The following is a 20269-nucleotide window of genomic DNA, read 5'->3' as shown; positions in this document are numbered from 1 at the left end:
CTTCAATCTTTGAGTATTAAAGGTAATCACTCTTAAAATTATACCATATAAAAATAGAAGGATAATGAAAACTAGTCGTTAGCATTATTAGCTAAATGATTACATACAAAGCCTTTTCTTTTTTATTTAAAAATTGGCACTGTGAAGCTCACTCAAGCTTTGGTATTCTGAACGTGAAGTTCATTGGTGACACAGCCAGAATACTAGGAATCTTCAAGGAAAAGACTTTAAATATCTCCTTTCTGGAATTGTGAACCATAATCAAGATATTGTGATCTAAGGACCCTAGGTAAGCCCTGTTTCCCAGGAAAGAGAGCATTCATAGATTGTCTTTAATGCCCATGAAATGCACTTAAAGTGCAAAAGTAGTCAACATTATCTCAACCAAAATGTGAAGTTGCCCAGCTTTCATCTGCAAGTTGCCTTCCCCAGTCTCTGAGCATGTTCTAAGAGGTCCTGAAAAGCACAACCTGTGTGAGGACTACAGAAAGCTGCCCTTTTGAGTCTCTCCTAGAAAAAGTACAGGAGACTGAGCTAGTTTGGTGCTGAAAAGATTTGGTTATGCTCCATTATGGTTGTTACAACATTGCCTTAGTTGAAACCTGCTTATATTCTCCTCTTTGAGCTTCTCAAACAAAGCTCCTTTGTGCATTTAGAAGAATATTTAATTAGCAGTTAAAAATAAATTGAAAGTTTTGAATGAATGATGGAAATATCAAAATGTTTGGAGGTTTTGTTTGTGTCACTTACTGCATATTTCAAATAGCCACTTTTAGAAGTGCCTATTTCCTGGGATCAGAAAGCTAGAAGCAAAGCCCCTGGGACATGGTCTGTCTGAAAGAGAGACTAGTTTTATAGAGAGAATGTGGCTTTGGAAATGCTAGCACCCTCAGTTACGAGGAAGCTGAGAAGCTTCAGGCACCAGAGGATCTCTTTCTGGGCATGACAGACAGGACAGGAGGAAAACACAGCACCATTCATGACCTCTCAGACATTTCTTCTCTGCAATTCCAGAATGAAGAGCTTCGAAACTTGTCCCTTTCTGGCCATGTTGGATTTGACAGTCTGCCTGACCAGCTGGTCAACAAGTCTACGTCTCAAGGATTCTGTTTCAACATCCTGTGTGTCGGTAAGTGACACATCACCCACTGCCCTGAGAGGCCCCACCCTTAGGTGCTGCTGGTATGTGACAGTGGAGCAAGCTTCCAGGAAAATGACACTTTTGTTTCCCTACGTCTTCAGGAGAGCAAAGCAATAACGCTTGCTGTTCTTATATCACACTGTTGTAAAGAGTGAGGGATTCATTTGGGTATTATGTATGTTTCGTGATATTGTTCAAACCATTTTTATTTCTGTCACATAGTCGAGCAACTGGCTGGTTTAATATTGCTATTAAAACATTTATTTTAATTTTTGGTAGGGAGAGGGACTTGGACCCTAAGTAGGTATAGAAAGTTGAAAGAAGGAACTGTTATGCCTATAGTAAAAATATTCAAAGGCCTTCTAAGAATCTGTTTCTAGCATTTCTGACTGAGTACCATATAGTAAACTCTCCTGGAGTCTTTTCAAAGATACATTATCTCTAGTAAAATCCAACACTACTCTGACTTCCTTTTGCTGTGGTCACCTAGTTCCTTCCTTCCTCCCTTTTCATGGTGCAAAGATGAAAACCAGGAACATTTACTGGGAGCTGTATCACCAGCCCTTTTAATTTTTTTTTTAAGACAGGGTCTCGCTGAGTAGCCCAGGAAGGCCTCAAACTTGGCTCCTCCTTACCTCAGTGTTGAGCAATTGAAATTATATACGTGTGCCATTGTGTCCAGCTCGCTTAACTACTTTAATACACTTACAGTTTTAAAACTTAGTTGCTTTTAGGGCAGAAATCAGTGTAAAATTCTGTTTTATATCTGAAATGAATTTTGTGCTTCAGTAATGAAATTAGCCTTTAGTCCTTAAGTTGGTATCTAAAATTGATGTTAGTTCATTCCAATTCCGGGTAGACGCGTGGGAAAGTCCAGAGACCTGACTTGCATCCTCAGTACCCTTTACTCATACATATTGTATTTTATACTTTAGCTTAGGCTTCCAGCTTTAGGATTTTTCGTTCTCTTTTTAAATTAGAAGAAGGTTTAAAAGAAGTAGGAAAATAAGAAAATCAAAATGGATCCCATTTGTTAGTTTGGAGAAGAAATGTCCCTGGAGCAGACAATAGCTGTTCCTTTCCTCCTGTCACACTTGATAGTAACCAGACTAAACAGCACTGAAATGGTTTGGGCTAGGTTGTTTTGCTATCATAATCTTTTGCATAACCTTTGAGACGGACCAAAGCAGATCTGTGTGTGGCCAAGTGACTACCCTCCCTCTAAACTTGGAAGAATGTATGCCAGGTATGGCGGTGCACTCCTGTAATCTCGGCACTCAGGCTGAGGCAGGAGGATTGCTACAAGTTCAGGGCCAGCCTAGGCTACATAGTTAGTTGAAGGCCAGCCTAAACTATATAGTGGGACCTTGTTTTAGGAGAAAAAAACAAAAACAAAAACTTGGAAGGATGTATTATACTCCTTGCGCAAATAATATGCATTGAGTTTAGAAAGGGTGTGTATTTACCGTGAGAAGAGCTGTGGCTTATTTGTTAGTAGTGGTATTTGGGGGAAACAGATTTTGTTTTTTAAAATAACTTCATTGGTTTTGGTTTTGGTTTTTTTTGGCAGTGCTGGCAATTGGACTCAGCGTCTTGTATGTGTTAAGTACTCAACCACTGAGCTATGTCCTTTTTAAGATTTATTTTGAGATGATCTCAGTAATTGCTCTTACTGACCTTGAACTTTCAATTCTCCTGTCTCAGCCTCCTGAGTAGCTGGGATTATATGTATGCACCACCATCCAAAGTTTCTTGAGGGATTTATTGCACATGGGCTGTGTGTGCTTGGGTGTTGTGAAAGCCTGTCATGTAGAAAGTTGCTTTGGCTGGCATACTGGACAGGCTTACTGTATGGTATTGTGTCTTAAGCACTGAGTAAGAAAGTGACTGGAGAGGAGCAGCCAACTCATGCTTTCCCTTCCCCCTGCCTCTTACAATTCAGCAGACTTTCTACATGCTCACTGCAGAGCGGGCAGCTCTTCACAAGCATAGCAATTTGTTGGCAATTTGTTGGCTTTCTATTGAAAGTATGTTAATTTTAATCTAGGCCAGCTACTATTCTGGCTTCTTTTCCTGCCCTTCTCAGCCCAGTCTCCAAGATCAGCTTTATGAGCCTACCTGAGAGCTACTTGGCCCCTGTGTAGGAGTGCATGGCCTTCCGAGGGCAGTGTGTGTGTGTGTGTGTGTGTGTGTGGGTGTGGGTGTGGGTGTGGTGCTATGTGGGCCCCGAGGTGCACAGGCTGGTGCAGGTGGGGACTTCTCACAGGCCATGTGAGAAGGCTTGCCCTACTGGATCTGTAGAGTAGCCTTAATCTTGACCTCCAGGGTGGGTGATGATAACCCATGATTTTTACATATTCTGCTTTCCTTCTTAAACACATTTAAGGCTAGTTGTTTCAAAGTGATTAACATAGTATATCTTTACTTTTTGCAATTTTCATCTCCCACTTGCATCCCATTCTGCAGAGATGACATTGGGATCCTTCTAGGAGTACTGTAAAGGTCAGTAATAAACTATGCCAGTGACTGATAGTCCTGCTAATCTGTTTTGTTCCAGCTGTGTAATAGAGATTGATATGGCTATGCAGGGCCCAGTCCCTTTCAGGACCTTCCAGGGGAAAACATAATCCGGTACTTTTCCAGCTTCCATTGCTGCCTGCATGCAGTTCTTGGCTCTTGGGTGTCTCTCCTCATCTCTAAAACCAGCTACACAGTATCTCTCTGCCTCTTTTTATAAACTCAAGACTTTTGCACTGAGCTCTCCAGCTCCATCTGGTTTTTAAAATTTTTGAGACAGGATCTTGCTGATTTGCCCAGCCTAGGCTCAAACTTGTGATCCTCCTGCCTTAGCTTCTTGGAATGCTGGGATTATAGGCATGTGCCACCACATTGTTCCTGTGTTTTTAAAATTTTAAGAAAATTGCAGCATTCCAGTTTAAACTCAGTTAAGACTTTCCCCCACCACCCAAAACACAGTCAGAAGATAATGTATTAAGTTAGGAAATTAAGAACTAGATCCAAGGGTCAGTGAGCTATCAGGACACCACTGTCCCTGGTTCTTGGTCCTCCTTGCTTCTACTAGGCCAACATTTGGGCTTTTCCCTCCCACCATTCCAATACATCTCACTTGAACCCTGAGGATTTCTGTAGTTCACAAGGAGGGGTCACAAATCCAACCTGGCTGGGAGATGGGATCCCTTTACTCCAAAACACAATGGGTTCCCCATAGGAAAGTCACGTTGTCAGAAAGGGGATTGGGCACTGGCTAGACATACCCTGGACAGATAAAACCAGCTCTCATGATTCCACGGGTGCTTTTTCACAATTGCATTCATACTATTTATATTCTTTTCTCTTTTTCACTTCACAATATGTATTGGATATCCTTGCATGCCCTCATAGTTAATTCTGTGGGTTCTTTTCCATAACTGACCGGAACCTGCCATAGTTTGACTTTGGTTGACCGTGCCTCCTGAGAGTTCATGTGCTGGGCGCTTGGTCCCAAGTGTGGCAGTATTGAGATTGTGGAACCTTTAGAATGTGAGGTCTACTGAGAAGTCATAGGTCATTGGGTTAATAGTCTCAGGAGCAATTAAGGTAGTTCTTATAGATGCCTTGAGTCAGTTCTTTTGAAAGTGTGTGATAAAAGAAGTTTGGAGCCAGGAAACACAATGCATGCTTGTAGTCCCAGCTGCTTGGAAGGTTGAAGCAGGAAAATTATAAGTTCAATGCCACCCTAGGAAATTTAGCAAGAAAGACCCTGTCTCAGAAAATAAAAAGGGCTGGGGATGTAGTTTAGTAGTAGAGTTCTTGCATAGCATGTGTGAACTGCTGGGTTCCGTCACCAGTACACTCTAAAGCTCAGCAGTCTGGCTGAGTAGTCTTCCTTCCATATGTGCTGCCACCACTGTGATGCCAACCACCAGAAATCTCCTGAGCCAAACGAATGTTGGCCATGCCCTGAACTTCCAGAACTGTAGCTGAATAGCTCTCTTCTTCATAAAGTCACCCAATCTCAAGACATTTCACTGTAGTAACAGAAAATGAATTAATAGAGAGCCCTTTGATCAGAGCTGGCAGTAGTTCTTTGGGAGATGGAGGTGTAGCATTAACTGATCTTCAGAGGGTGGAGCTGATTAAAGTATTTTAAATTATTTTAAATATTTAAAAAATATTTTAAATTTTAAGATATGTAAAATATTTCCACAAATAAAAATAGCTGCATAAGAAAAAATATCCACCGTCAATCATTGATTTTTTTTTTTTAAATCTATAAAAAGTGTTTTAGCTGATCAAAACATTGGGGCAGTCACATAAGAGGAAGGTATGATATTTGACTTCTAAGTACCCTTGGTGATTTCGTTCTTCCTTGTCACAGTATGCACGTGTTGATGGTATAGCATTACTTTATTTTCATGTGATAAATGTGGGAAATGTGGGAGAGAATCAAGGTTTGAAAAAGAGGTATACTCTCCCATTAAGGGTTTTTAAAAATCACAACAGCTAAAAAGAGCCTATTTTTGTTTTGCGGCAACAGCTTAAAAAGCAGAGGATACTAGGGCATAACCTGGTCTTGGCGTGAACTTCAGTCTGTTTCCGAGACACTGAATTCAGTTTCTGCTATTAGAACACCTCTCTGTTGAGTCTGGGGAGTAACTGTAGAAGAGAGAGGGAGGAATAGTGTGCATTTGCCCAGAAAGAAGATGGAAATGCTAAATGCGCTGACAGGACACCCTGGGGTGCCAGTTCCTGCAGCCTCTGTCTTGCTCACAACACATTGTCAGTCTCCAAACTGTACTTCACTTTCAGTAAAGCTTTTTATGTTTTACTCAAAAATCTAAATTAGACTTCAGCTTCCGTATTTCGCTATCTTCTCGTTCATCTTCTGAAATGACACTGAGAAGTGCATACGGCAGTGATCTAGCTGTGTAGTGGTTCTTCTTAAAGATATAGAAGTGAATAAGATACTGTATATCCCTGTTTTTGGAGAGGAACCTGTTTATTCATAGGAGAGCCAAAGTAAATTAGTAATACATTTTGAAAAATACATGAAAAACAATTCAAGCTTAGTTCTTTTGAGGGGATGAGAAAAAAGGAATAGAAAACAGGTAAGTTCAAGGTTATTTTAACTGAGGCCATACTGTTAATATCACTTGTGAGATTCTCCAGTCACATTTTAAACATACTGATCCTGTCTTCTTTTTCCAGGAAAGACTGTGAAGCAACTTAAAGGATAAAATGAAGAAAGATAAACTTGACCCCAGAAAGTAAGGAAGCCAAGGGTAGAGTCAGAGCTCAAACTCTACCATCAGGCCTGTCCATAGTAATTAATTTACGAGGCAATATATTGTCACTCAGCTTAGTAGTCAGTGTAGAGGGAATCTATTCACCCATTCAACAGATCTTTTAGTGAGCATGTACTATATACCACACACAAATTAAAAGTTTAGTATGTGACAACTTTATGGTATCTGTAAAAGAACACCAGAAATAGTTACCCAGGGAGCTCATCTGGAGAAGTTTCTGTTGTGGAATTTTAGAAAAGAGATATTTGGGCAGGTGCAAGTCAGTACAGGACATAGAAGTACATGCTGTTCTGTTAATGTCCCTTGTGTTAGGGAGGTGTTAGGATACTGAAGCATGGTTCATTGAAGAGGAATGTGTGAGGATGCTGATTACCTGGCTCCCTCCACAAGTAAAACCTAGAGTCTAGAGGAGGCCACAGGTGGTTGTGCACAATTCCTTGCTTGCCTAAGAAGCCAGGTGGCAATTCGAATAAAGCGTGTTGAGTCTTACCTACAGTACCTTCTAGTTATTAATGCAACCTTTCTGGTGTTGAGCGGTCCCCTCCCATGGCTCTCTTAGAGTGCGTGTATGAAATCAGTTTGAGAGTGGATTGAAAAGGGTAGGACTGCTTTCCCTTGTGATTTGGGCATCATTGTCACCACTGCTGGCAACAGCAGCAAAAACAGAAGTCACGGATAGCACTTCACTGTCTGAATTAGTGATTTTTCTAATTGCTTTAACAATCATGTTACATATGTAACAATTGTATGTTAACACTCAGTGAATTGACAATACAATAAAAAAAAACTGAAAAATTACCACAGTGATGTCTCAGTGTAAATGATTGCCATGACCATTTTTATTTTAATATTTGATAAATGCCTCCCCAGTCCATAGTACTCTGCAAGGAAGCTTTGGAGTGCTGTAGCCATTGATCTTCTAAACATATTGTTGTGGTGGTTGCATTGGAATGGGACCCTTTAACTGGAAGGGTCTCAGTTACTCAGTGAGACACTTTTTGCTCTGTGGATCTTCAGAAGTATAAACAAGGCTCTGTTTTCAAGGTTCAGAGAGATATCTGAGAAGCCAATGCATTGAAGAACTCCCTGACTTCTATAGTTCATTTTATTCCAAAACTGTCACTTCCCATGGAATTACTTTTGGTGATTCACATTGCGGTATCTAATTATGGATCTTAAAAGCACAGAGCAGAGAAATAGAAAGCTAAACACTCTGAAATTTTGAGGGACAGTGGTTTTTTCAACCTACTGATTACTCCATGCTTTAAGTAGGGCCTGGAATGCTAATTGTTCATAGTTTTCACCATAATGTCATTAAAGTTACTGTGGCTTCAAAAAAAAGTGTGGTGTTCCACATTCACATGTGCTTAATAATTTTCCACCTAGTAAAAGGAGATCATAATGTCAGCCCTGTCCAGGTAACCTAGAATTCTTGTCCTATAAATTGAAGCGTTTATTGCTGTCCCTAAGGAAGCAAGGGAGGGGCCAGCAGGTCACTTTCTACTGACAGAACCTTCGAGTGTGGGGAGATTGCTCTAGGGAGCTCTGCAGAGTGCCCTTGTCCATGTTGAGAGAGCATAGAAATCCTGGGAAGCAGCTGGGTACGCTGAGGAGGTTGCACACAACTCAAGTACTTCCAGAGTCACCCATGAGATAGTCTCTTAAGGAGAGCCATCTTTTATTTCTGTATCCATTACATGGTAACTTTGGTTTGCTTAAAGCTACTTTGTTAAGCCATGAATCTTGATTTTGAGCATGTTATATTTTAAAGAGCAGAGACTGGTTTCTATTCTGTTTTTTGATGGGTTTATTTGTAAGAATATTTAGGTAGGTCAGGAAGAGAGAACACAGTCTCAGTTGCTGCATGGGATGTGAGGATGATCTGGCTGTGACATCTGTCATATCATTGATCGCCAGGGCTGATCCGGGTGATGTGGCTGGCTAGGCGGGTGTCCCTTTCTTCCCTCCACACTTCATCTCAGTTAATGGGGATGACCCCTGGAGGACAGTTCCTCCTTTGAGGGTGTATGAGTAGCTGTGCTCCCCTGCTTAGAACCTCCAAACAGGCTCTCAGCTACTGCACAATCAGACCTCATGGGGATCTGGAATAACATCAAGATATCACAGAAGTTCAGTTTTGATTGTTTTTGTTCACCATTTCAGCCTCACGCCTGTGTTTATCACCGTATTTTTTTTTTTTTTTTTTTTTTTTTGGATACCGGGCATTGAACTCATGACTTCACATTTGCCAAGCAGGCACTTAAGCTGCTGAGCTAAATCCCCGGCCCTATCGCTGTATTCTTAACCATTAGTTGAATATATGAGTTCCCAGTATGCTCTACTGATAGGCTTATTATGCTATGTTTCCAGCCATCGTCTCTCCACAGTACAACTTCTGTTTGCTTCGAGCCTTTGCTGCTCTGTAGCTTCTGCTTATTTACTCTGCTCTGTACAGTTTCCCTTTCTCTTGCCATGACCTCATGTATAGATTGTGTTTATCATTCAGATAGAGAGGTTCTGCTTCGATGGGTCCAGTGGGTACTATTATACCACAGTATAATAATCAGATGTGTTTGGTGGCCTTTGGGTCAGGGACCTGTCCTGGTCCACCTACCTATCTGTGGTCAACTCTCACGGTCACTTGTTCATAAGGGGAATGTGGTTATGGCAGATGCTTAGAATGTTATTCGTGTAATAATAACTCAGAATTGATTGGTACTCACTTATGTTCTAAACTAGATTCTAAGACATGGGAGAACACCCTATATGGAAAAACACTGGCTGAGTCAAGCCTGATGGAGGAGAAAATTCTATGATCTTAGCTAGGCACAATGGGAAAGGTTAAAGAGTAAGCCAAAGACAGGTGTGGGGGTTTGCCTGTAATTCTAGCAGTTTGGGAGGCTGAGGCAGGAGGATTCAAGTTTGAGCCCAGTTAAGGCAGTTTTGCAACTTAGTGAGCTGAGATCTTGCTGTATTGCTCAGACTAGTTCCAGAATTTGTGAGTGCAGGTGATCCTGCCCCTTCAGTCTTCCATCTTTTCTCAGAGATTTCAGGTGTGTCACCACACTCAGTTTGCACAACTTTATGGAATATAAGTGGCTGGTCACGTAAGTTTTTTAATCAGAGAAAGCTCAAATCTAGAAAGACTCCATCCTACTTTACTTTTGCATCATATTGGAAAAGTACCATAAATAAAGAGCTTCTAATTAATGGGTTTTGTCCCTATAGTGAGAGTGTTGCTCTAACACTAAATTCTAGAGTTTTGCTTTTCTTCCATGGAATGTCATCATCCTTAATGCCATTGTAGCAATTCTTCAGAAGAGGAAATGTTCCCAGGGACATTATGAGATTTAGGATTTATTGAAAAGGTTACTATATATACTGGGATGTTTAAACCCAGCTGGAAATCTGAGAATATTTAAAAGATATCTTTAGAGCTAATATTTCTTGATTTCTACCTTCCTCTTGCCACAATCATATATTCTTAGCTACCACTGTCATCAGCAAGGCTGAGTTCTCTAATTGCCAACTTTCTTTGACTCAAAAGAATTAAAATCACGGGAAACTTCTGCTTGGTGCTTTGTTGTTGGTTTGTTTCCTGTGGTGCTGGGGATGGAACATAGGGTCTTGCACATTCCATGGGCAGACACCACTACTGAACTACACCCTCGTTATTGCTTGGGTCCTGTTTTGAAGGTTGATCTAACATTCATCGTGGTTGCACATTTGAATCTTGCCATATATTTGATATTCCAGGTACCTGATACTCTACTTTACACACAGAAGAGACTCAATGAAGAACTCACTGATGTTACTTACCATTGTAAATTAACAGGGTCATTGTTTCAGGCCATTTAACCTCATGTAGTTTCTTTGTCATAAATGTCACCACCCACCTAAATGTCACCTAATGTTTGCCAACTTGAATTCAACTGAGTGGGGGGAAGACTCAGTGAAGAAGGATTAACATAGACTTATGTTCATAACTGGAAAATACCAGGTGGTCAGTTTTTCTGTAGTAGTAAAGCCAGGATGCTGGGTCGATTAAATGTAGCTGTTAAAGCACTACAGATATTTGGTAGAACCTAGCTTGGCTACTTTGTAGTATGATTTTAGACAAAATACTTAGAAACTTTACCTAAGCCCAAGTGCTTCATCCTCCAAATGCAAGAAAACCTAGGATCTATTTGATGGGGTTAGTAGCAATGTTTAAATGAAAGAAGGAATTGGAAGTTCTTGGTACAGTGCCTGACACAAAGTAAGCCCTCAGTAATATTAGTAAATATTGTCAAGAGAGTTGTTTTGAAATGTATAGCTCATTTTCAGTAGCATGGAATGAAGTGTGTGTGTGTGTGTGTTTTTAAGGTTAACAGTAATTCAGTGATAGTTTTTTCCCCTTAAGTACTATAGTATTGTATACATACATTTGGGAGAGGAAGAAAGATAGTTTATATCTTGTAATATGAAGGTTGGCTATAGGCAAACTCACTGGTACTGTTTTTCTATCCAGAGGTAAAGAATATCTTGCTCTATAAATTCAGGCTTTTTCATGCTAATAGTTTCCAACATTCAATGAGGCATTTCTAGGGAGGCTTTTTTTGTTAATTATAATAGAAATAGAGTTCTCCACAGTGGAATTTCTTTCTTTTTTTGAAATGTTACAAACGTGATTGATTTTTAAAACTACTGATGAATTGAACTGTTGTCTGAAATACACATTCTCAGATTTTTCCCTTTGTGTTTATGTAGGTGAGACGGGAATTGGCAAATCCACATTAATGGACACTTTATTCAACACCAAATTCGAAAGTGACCCAGCTACTCACAATGAACCAGGTGTCCGGTTAAAAGCCAGAAGTTACGAGCTTCAGGAAAGCAATGTTCGGCTGAAGCTAACCATTGTCGATACTGTAGGATTTGGAGACCAGATAAATAAAGATGACAGGTACGTCTTAGAATGCTGTGGCGATATAAATGGGTGAAGAGGTAGTAGGCTCTAGCCTGGGTGTATTCAGATGCTAACAGTTTCTGGTGTTTTTTTAGTTGCGGGGCTTGGTCCTCTTATCACCTGAAAGATAAGATATTTTTGTTTTCAGAGAAATTTTCTGAGCATATTCTTTTTAGAGATCAGAATTACAACACAATCAGTTCTAGCTGGGATAAGCAGAAAAAGGAATTTGTTGGGAGGAATAAGATTGTCTATGCTATTTTTCTAGGAACATCTGAGAGCCAGGTTTGGGGATTTTTCTACTAGGAAAGTGAGAAATAACTAATCCTGCAGAATAGTATTAATAGAAAAGCCTGATGTCAGGTGCTATTCGCTGCATGGAACCTGTGCCTCAAGAGGAGGGCACGAGACCCTCCACATCTGTCCCAGTCACCAGGTGTCCTCACATTGTGTCTACTTCTGTGTGGCTCGGCCTGTTTTGCTGTCTCCGTGCTTCCAGGCCTTGCGCAGCTGCATCTGCTGGCAGAAGTTGAGTCACATCCAGAGTATTAGGAGGAAGAGATCCTGTAAGATATAGCTTTTGGTTTCGGTTTGTTTCGGTTTCCATTTTGGTTTCTTTTTCTCTCTGTAGAGTAAGAAGGCATTAAAAAGTAAAAGGAATTTGGATGAGCATCTGCCATGCTGTCTTAGTCTCTGAAGCAGAGTGGGATATTTGACTTGATACCCAAACACAAGTTGGATGAAAACAGTCATTGTGATTTTGCCTAGAAAGCCATAGCACAGGACTGGGAGACCACACTGTGGTTGGGCTTTGCCAGTAAGAAACTGTGGACCTTGGAAATGTACCTGACTTTTCAGAGGAGTATGCTGTGTGTTCTCTCAGGTGTTTTCCAGTGCTAGTGTATGTGAAAAGTTGGGCCCTGAAGAGGGGTGTGGTGAATATGAGGAGTTAGCCTGTGTTTTGGTATCTTTTGCCAAAAGTGATATTAAAGTTCCACACTGAAGAAAAAATTTTGATTGATATGCTAGAAAAATGCTAAAAGAGCTTCCAGCTGGTGTAGGATCCTGACTCTGATGGTCATGGTGTAGCTGAGGCCCTTGTGCAGTGTCTGGGTCTTCTCTTGGGCTGCTCAAAGGTGAACAGCACTTCGGATACAGAATTTGCCAAATTGAGTGAGTAGTGATTAGAGTCTCAGTCAAGCCTAGTGAAGAAATCAAATAATTGGATAAAGTTTCTAAGCAGATTTCTTAAGCTAGGTAATTTATGCTACAAAATTCTGTGAAAAATGGTCATGTGTCACCTAGTTAAGAAATAGAATATTTTTTAAGCATTTCAGTCCAATAGTTTTGTGAATAAGGTTCCTAGCCACCAGTCCGTGTTGCATATTCATTTGTTAAGACTGGCTATCATTCTTTCTATAAACTTGAAGATGTAATTATAAAATAATATAGTGAGCTTTTATTTTGTAAAATACATTGACCCCATTTGTAAGCCACCTAAGTTTGGGTCTACTGTATGGACTGCTGTTAGCCCTGTTTTGATGGGTGCTGTTAATCTTTGAGACCTCCCATGCAAATCCACATGTGAATCCTGCTCTCAAGATCGTGCTCCTCTTCCTTCTTAAGAGCACCAATCCTATTCAATCTTGAGTTTAAATGTCATGATTATTTTAAAATATTGCACTCATTCTCAAAAGAAGTTTGGGAAAGTTAAAAGTTCCTAAAAATGGTTCTAGACTGAGACTTCCATATACATGGTTGAGCACTGACACCCTTACAGGAATGTCCCATACAGTGACCAGTGTATAGAAGTGTGTCATAGTGTGTTTCTTGGAGGCTCAGAAATTTCATTAGTGCCAAGATTTTGGTTTTTAAACAAATTACCCTGAAGCCAGACATGGTGGCGGTTCTAGCACTCAGGAGGCTGAGGCAAGAGGATGATTGCAAGTTCAAAGCCAGTGTGGGCTGCCTCGTGATTTCAAGACCAACCTGAACTGCATTAACAAGACCCTGTCTCAAAAAAATATATATATGTGTGTGTGTGTGTGTGTGTGTGTGTGTGTGTATCCTGAAAACTGGACATGTTATGCACAAGTATTTTTTTATGTAGAAGTGTGCTTTGTCTAGATATATTTTAATAATCTCCAACAGGAATATGAACACAACAGTACTGACAGAAATATTTAATCCATTCTTTCAGCTCTGAACTCTTCATTGTGTCTCTGGAGCTTTTTGAAAGCCCCTCAGATGTTGCCCTGTGGCAGCAGGCATAGTTGTTAGTTGTGATGAGAAAGACTGGTTAGAGAGGACACTGTGTGTGGTTCTGGAGCCAGGACAGCGGAGCTCTGACACTGCAGCTGAGCAGGGACTCTTAACTTCCAACCTTGGTGTCAAGTAATGACAGGTTACTGACTGAAGATTGCCTGTAATACCAAGTAAAATAAATGAGGAACAAGTGCTGGAGACAAGAAAAAGGACACAGGAGCACTGTGGGAGGGACTGAGCAGGGTGTCTGAGCATGGCACACTTATACAACACATGGGGCAAGGCCTCATTTACAGTTCTCAGCCCAGACGATTCTTCCTGGGGTTAGAGAATCTCATGTTCATGCATCCATTGACTGAGCCTTGTCTTAGTTACTTTTCTTGTTGCTGAGACAGAATACCTGACACCCAAAATAAAAGGAGGAAATTCACAGTTTGTAGAGGTTTCTGAGCATATAATTGGCTGGCTCCAAGGCAGAGTGGCATGGTAGAGGGCTGTGACAGGGAAGAAATAGTTAATGCCAGGCGGAAGGCTACAAGTGACAAGCAGCAACCCTCTTTTTGTCCCTTGTGTCTTAGTCAGCCAACACACCTTCATGGAAGGTAGCCCTCACACCCAGGATGAAGCAGCCTTAATCCTACCCAGAACTGTGCCAAACCACTCATTGGGCCAGTTTACATACCCTTGGTGCCAGCATCATGTACTCCAGAACCAGACATCTCCAAAAAGCCCCACCTATGACTCCATGAGATTTTGGAGGGACTCAGAACAGCCCTTTTTAGGATTCCTACAGGAATAAGTATGTCTTCTATCTAGTATCTTACTGCTGAGATGACATATACCCAGCTGGGCATGGTGTCACATGCCTGTAACTACTTGGGAGGCTGATGCAGGAGGATTATGATTTCAAGATCAGCCCAGGCAATTTTGTAAGACTGCTTCAAAATAAAAAGGTGTGGGATGTACTTCAGAGCACATGCCTAGGATGCACTAGGCCCTGAGTTCAAACTTTAGCTACTCCCCATCCCAGAAAAAAAAAAAAAAAGGAACGAAAGAAAGAAAAGAGATGATTTCCCCTGTGCTCGTCCAGCTCAGTCATTGCCTTAGCACTGCCACTAAAATTGTGTATTTTGCCTTTCCTTCAAAAGAGGACTTTCCTCAGGCCAGAGGGTCTCACTGAGTGACAAATCACTAAGCCAGTACAATGCAGATTCTTGTATTTGCAGCTGGAGTCTTCTTTAAGAAATTATCTGACTCATTTGGGTCAAATAATAGTTTCCAAGGAGATCTAGAAGAGAGGAAGTGTAATGTTAACCTAACCTAGATACCAAATATTTTTTCTTCTGAAATTTCTTGACAGCTGTTGTGTAATCTCTGTGAGTGGCATTTGAAATACTTAAATACCGTATGCCTCAGAAGGCATTGTTGACACTGTTGACTTCAAACTCAAATGACTTGTTTAAAGTAGTTATTTGGATAGGCCTTGCTTCCATTAAGAAATTAGAAGTGAAATGTACATTTTGCAGCAGCATGTGACCATGTGGGAATGATGTGCTCTTCTCTAACCCGTGATAATTTTTACTCTCCTGTGAATTAGGCAGGCTTTTCTACCATACATGTAAGACTTTAAGAATGTCTTAGTTTGTTTATGTAGGCTTTGGACATGTTAGCATTCCCACATCATTATCTGCCTCTGGCCAGGCTAGCTAGAAGGAGGCAGGAAGACAGATCTGGTAAGGTTTCCTGTCCTGTTCTTTTTTCTTGCCCAAGGGCTTCCTTGCTTTGGCAGTCTGTATTCCTTGAAGGAAGTCTCTAGAGAGGAAGGGAAACCAAGTTTTGCTCTCCAGCTCCAATAGAACTGTTTGCTACTCCCCTCATCTGACTTGGGGAGTGGGAGGTGGGCTGTCTGTGGCATATCATGAATTATAAGGATAACTCTAAAAACCATGGGTGATCGGAATCCACTGAGAGAGAAAATCTTTAAGCTCATCCAATCTTTGAGAGTCATACAATAGTAGTGAAGCAGACTGTTTGCCCTTGAAAGTTTTTTATTACACTTCTGGGCAGTGGTAGTCCAGGGTTAAGGGAAATTGTCTTGACTAAGAGATAGCCTGAGGAAAACATAGTAATGGTGTGATCATATGTAAAATGAAGATTCAGACCCTGAATGGTGACATAGGCCATTTTGCAAGAATGATCAGTTGGTAGGATTGATGGACAGAAAATATTGTTGTCTAAGAAGACTTTTCTAGCATTTTTAGGAGGAATTTTTGTGGTTCTTATTATATTTTTATGGGTGAAATTTTTAATGAGCCTATAACAAGACTGCCTCCATGTGTTAAGAGGGAATTACACAAAAATGTAAAGACTTGTTTGGATCCCCCCCAATATACACACTTGGTATGGCTATAATCCCAAGAAATTTGATTTGCTACACAGAATATAAATAGGAATCCTTTTTTTTTTTTTTTTTAAAGTCTCTGCAGCCATGTAGTTCAGGCTGTCCTTAAACTCACTATGTAGCCCAGCTGGCTTCAAACTTAAGGTAGTCCTCCTGCCTCAGCCTCCCTAGTTCTGGAATTACAGGTATGTGCCACCATGCTAGACTGAGTATCGTTTTTTACAAGTAGAAACTAGCAAAAGGCAAAATTGGAGTTAAGGCTTTTCTTTCTTCTGACTGTGAATACAGTTAGTAAGTAGAAAGGATAGCATTAAAGGGAAGGGCAGAAGATTTGTTTCTGGAATTTTGAGTTGGAGTATAAACCATATAGCTGGTATGTTTCTCATTAAGAGGAAGCTGTTTTATTTGCATAATTAAATGTTTGATTCAGGAAGTAGTGGTTTCTGTAACTAGATCTCCAAAAGAACATTGCTTCCACTGTTTATAGTGCCACAGAAGGTAAGGTAAGAAGGGGTTTCACGTGTGACTGAGAGAGAGGAGATCTCTAGGATCACCTGGGTTCCCAACTCAGATAGGGTTGTGTGTTGTGGCACCCTCACTGTGCTGGGCATATAGGGACCTGTGAGTGTTGACAGGGTAGAGTTTGGTTTTGGATAAATTTAGTTAGAAGAACACTTGGAAATATCTGAAAGCAGTTCAGTAGATGAGGCTCTGAAGCTCAAGAGAAAGATCTGGGCAGAGGTAGAAATGTGTACCATGCCATAAATTAGATGGTCAGTGAAACATGGCATTAAAAATGATTTTGTGGGGACTGGAGATTTAGCTCAGCAGCATAAGCGCCTGCCTTGCAAGCAGGCAGTCATGAGTTCAATCCCCCGTACCGATAAAAAGGAAAAAGACAAAAAAAAAAAAAAATTTTGCAGAGAGACCACAGCATGTGAGGAGGAGGAGGAATGAGAGACTGGCCAGGAGTGTCTACCAGGCAGGCAAGGGAGGCCTAAGATGAGAGAAGAAAACAAAAGATTTGTGCAGCCAGCTGAGAAAGCTTGTTACCTGCAAAGGGGATATGCTGTGCTTCCCGTGGAATCAGAATGAAAAGCAGAGACAAGAAGGAAAGTTGACAGAAAGCAGACATGTCCTTAGAGTACTGCCGAGCGGAGACAGAGAGCTCAAATTCAGAGCTCTCTGAATTTGGGGAGCCGTTAAAGACAAATGCTATGAACTGAGCGGAGAGGGCCCCAGGAATGACCCCTGGTGCCAGGACACTGTCTCTGTGTCAGCTCAGGCATGGTGAGCCCTCTGGGAATGGGCCGTCCATTCTGCCACACAGGGCAGGTACTCTGGACAAAACCCTCACCAGGGAATCCAGAAGGCACTGAGTTCCTGTGGGTTTGGGTTTTTTTCCTGATTGTGTATGTGTCTGTTCAATCTTTTTAAACCTCAAGCTTTTATCTGTTTTTGCATATATTATTTTTATGAAGTAGATGTGTTACTTTCACATGCTAGTCCTTTCTGATAGAAGTACTGTTTCTGTCTTTCATTTCCCTGTGAGGAAAGTGGGACACAGAGAGGTTTATGACTTGTCCACGGCCATTCAGCCAGTGACTGAAGCTAGATTGTGATCTGAGGCATCTGGCTTGAATCCAGGTGTCTAACCACCATCCCAGGTAACTACCCCATAGTAATTAGGATTATTGTGGTGTAATTTTAAAATTGGAAAATAAAGAAGACTCTTATTACTCATGTACCATCTTTTGCGATTTGCTAGTTATGATTCAGAGGCATATTGTACTATTTTTAAAGCCTCAAGAGATTTTGCATGCTTAAATTGAGTCAATGAATTATGAACAAATCATCAGAGAAAATGCCATCAAATATTTTTATTGACTATTTTCAGTTTGGGCCATATATTTATTACTGTAGTTTATTTGGGGGCTATTTTGGAGTGTCTACTGACATTCTTATAAAAGATTTGTAGTGCCCTTTCAAGGCTCTTAATTTATGAGTTAGAGATTTGGGCGTCAAATGATTTTTACTTTTCTTACAGTTTAAATTACTCCTCAGAAAGGCAATATGGTTGTGGAGAACTAATCATTTAGACTACTAATAGGTCCTTGCTGCTAAATTGAGTTTCTCCTGAGCAGTTGCCCCTTTGGGAGTCTGGAAAGATTAGTGGGTTTCCCATAGTGACCTAACCTACTGCTTCTCCTTGGGGAACTTGCAGTTATTGAATATGTGTTCCCAATATGCTGTTAATGGTTGTGTTTCTGGTCAGCTAATCATATGTAACTGTCCAAACTATGACTGAATTAGGAAACAAAGATTGTCTTTAATTATCCAGCTTTCAAGTTGGAAAGAGTTTCGAAGATTGTAGTAATGCAGGCTGCTCCATTTTGAGAAGTCTAGAATGTGCACTGGCCCTTGGAGCCCAGAGTCCCTGGTTACTGGAGGAGCCAGGAAGAGGATTGGGAGCAGCCTGAGATTACAAGCCAGTTTCATTTCCTGGGTCTTCACTTGGTTGAGGGTTTCAGAGTCAGTGTATTGAGATGGACTTAAAGGCATAGTTTTGGCCCAGCAGGAAGGAATGACACTCTCTCTTAACAGTATTTCTCATGGGTGCCCTGGCAGAGGAGGCAGTATGCTCCACGTATTTATAGTCTGCGTTTTTGTTTTCATTTTATTCACTGATTCATTCATTCATTCATTTGCAGTATTGGGGATTGAACCCATGACCTTCACACTGAGTTACATTTCCAATCCTTTTTTGTCTTTTATTTTGAGACAGGATCTTGCTAAGTTGCTGAGGGATCTTCCTGCCTCAGTCTCCCGAGTAGCTGGGTTAATAGCCATGTGTTGCCATTCCCAGTGTAGTGTCTGTCAAAGGATGAGTTGTGCAAGAAGAGTGAGGAAGAAGACTCTTCCACTAAAGGGGTCAGCCGAGCAGGGGCAGAGGGACATGAGGGCTGAAGTGTGGGACGGGTACACATGATTGTGTGTGTTGCTAGGGCAGAAAACACAAGCCAGTGAGTGAGTAGGAGAGATGATGGGGAGGTGATGAAGAGTCAACTTGGAAGCCAAAGTTACAATCTGGGCTCTAGCTCTTGAAGAGGATGGAGCCACAGTGATGTTTCGCAGGGGATGGTCTTCACTGAACTACAAAAAGAGCTGACAACAGAAACACAGTGATTTGAAAATGTGTTTGCCAAATATTCTTCTGTATTCTAGCTATAAGCCGATAGTGGAATACATTGATGCCCAGTTTGAGGCCTACCTGCAAGAGGAATTGAAGATCAAACGGTCTCTCTTCAACTATCATGACACGAGGATTCATGCTTGCCTTTACTTCATCGCCCCTACTGGACATTCACTAAAGTCCCTCGACCTGGTCACCATGAAAAAGCTGGACAGTAAGGTATGGGTCCATTTCAACTTCTGTCCCCTCTCCCCTTAGGTCATCTCTTAAGGCCCCAGTTTATTCTCTTTCAGTGTAATTTGTTTTTTTCTGGATTATAAAACCATAGGGTTTGGTGGCGGAATGGAATGGCAAGGTATGGAAACCCTCACTCATCCCGCACTGTAGACCTTGGGAACTGGAACCTGGCCCTTGTCCTGTTGGTGTGGGATCTTGGGTAGGAGGGCTGCTTTCTGCACTGCCACATCCTCGGAAGCCCACATCCCCCTTTTCTTGGGAGAACCACAGATAGCCTGAAGGTAGTATAGCGAGGTGGGTTCTGACCTGAGGTCCAAGTATGTTGCTCAAGCCAGGATGACAAAATAACTATGTTTTGACTTAAAAAGGAAAAAAAAAAAAAAAAAAAAAAAAAAACAGGCAAGACAAACCAAAAACCCAGCCACAAAGCAGGTTAAACTTTTAATTAACGGAATTGTTCTAGAGATGGAGAATTAGGTAACATCTTAAAATGGTGCTTATCAGAGTCAGATTATACAAGTAAAGAGAAAAGATAAACAGATGTGGTCATTTCACAGAAGTTGATCACGCTTTTGCTAATGAGGGAAGACAGATCATAAAATTAAATTGCTTGGTGGCTGTATCAACTCTGATTAATTTGGCTAAGAAAATATGAATCTCTCCCCTTTTGTCCAAGTTGGTATTCACTGAATACTTGATGTGTGCACAGACTCCATAGGGGAATGCCTGTGCCTTGGGTCCTGACCCAAACCTGTCTCTGCTGTCACTGGGGTTTCCT

General features: G+C 41.1%; 1 protein-coding gene across 12 annotated transcripts in view; it reads left to right on the top strand.

The window, feature by feature from the left end:
- Septin11 (septin 11) overlaps positions 1-20269 on the top strand; it is a 90041-nt gene that overhangs the window by 45637 nt on the left and 24135 nt on the right. For all 12 annotated transcript variants that reach the window (XR_010046947.1, XR_010046946.1, XR_010046948.1 and 9 more), the window contains exons 2-4: positions 1015-1129; positions 11197-11392; positions 19287-19473. Coding sequence is in view for 8 of the 12 variants with exons in the window: in XM_013141323.3 (XP_012996777.1) it covers positions 1015-1129; positions 11197-11392; positions 19287-19473 (498 nt within the window). In the remaining 4 variants the exon portion in view is untranslated. The remainder of the gene's footprint in view (positions 1-1014; positions 1130-11196; positions 11393-19286; positions 19474-20269) is intronic.

This window comes from Cavia porcellus, unplaced genomic scaffold (genome assembly GCF_034190915.1).
Source record: "Cavia porcellus strain 051 isolate PalLab524CR breed Dunkin Hartley unplaced genomic scaffold, mCavPor4.1 scaffold_4, whole genome shotgun sequence".
Classification (NCBI taxonomy): Eukaryota; Metazoa; Chordata; class Mammalia; order Rodentia; family Caviidae; genus Cavia; species Cavia porcellus.
Note: the sequence above shows the minus strand (reverse complement) of the source record. Positions and strands in the feature narration are given on the sequence as shown.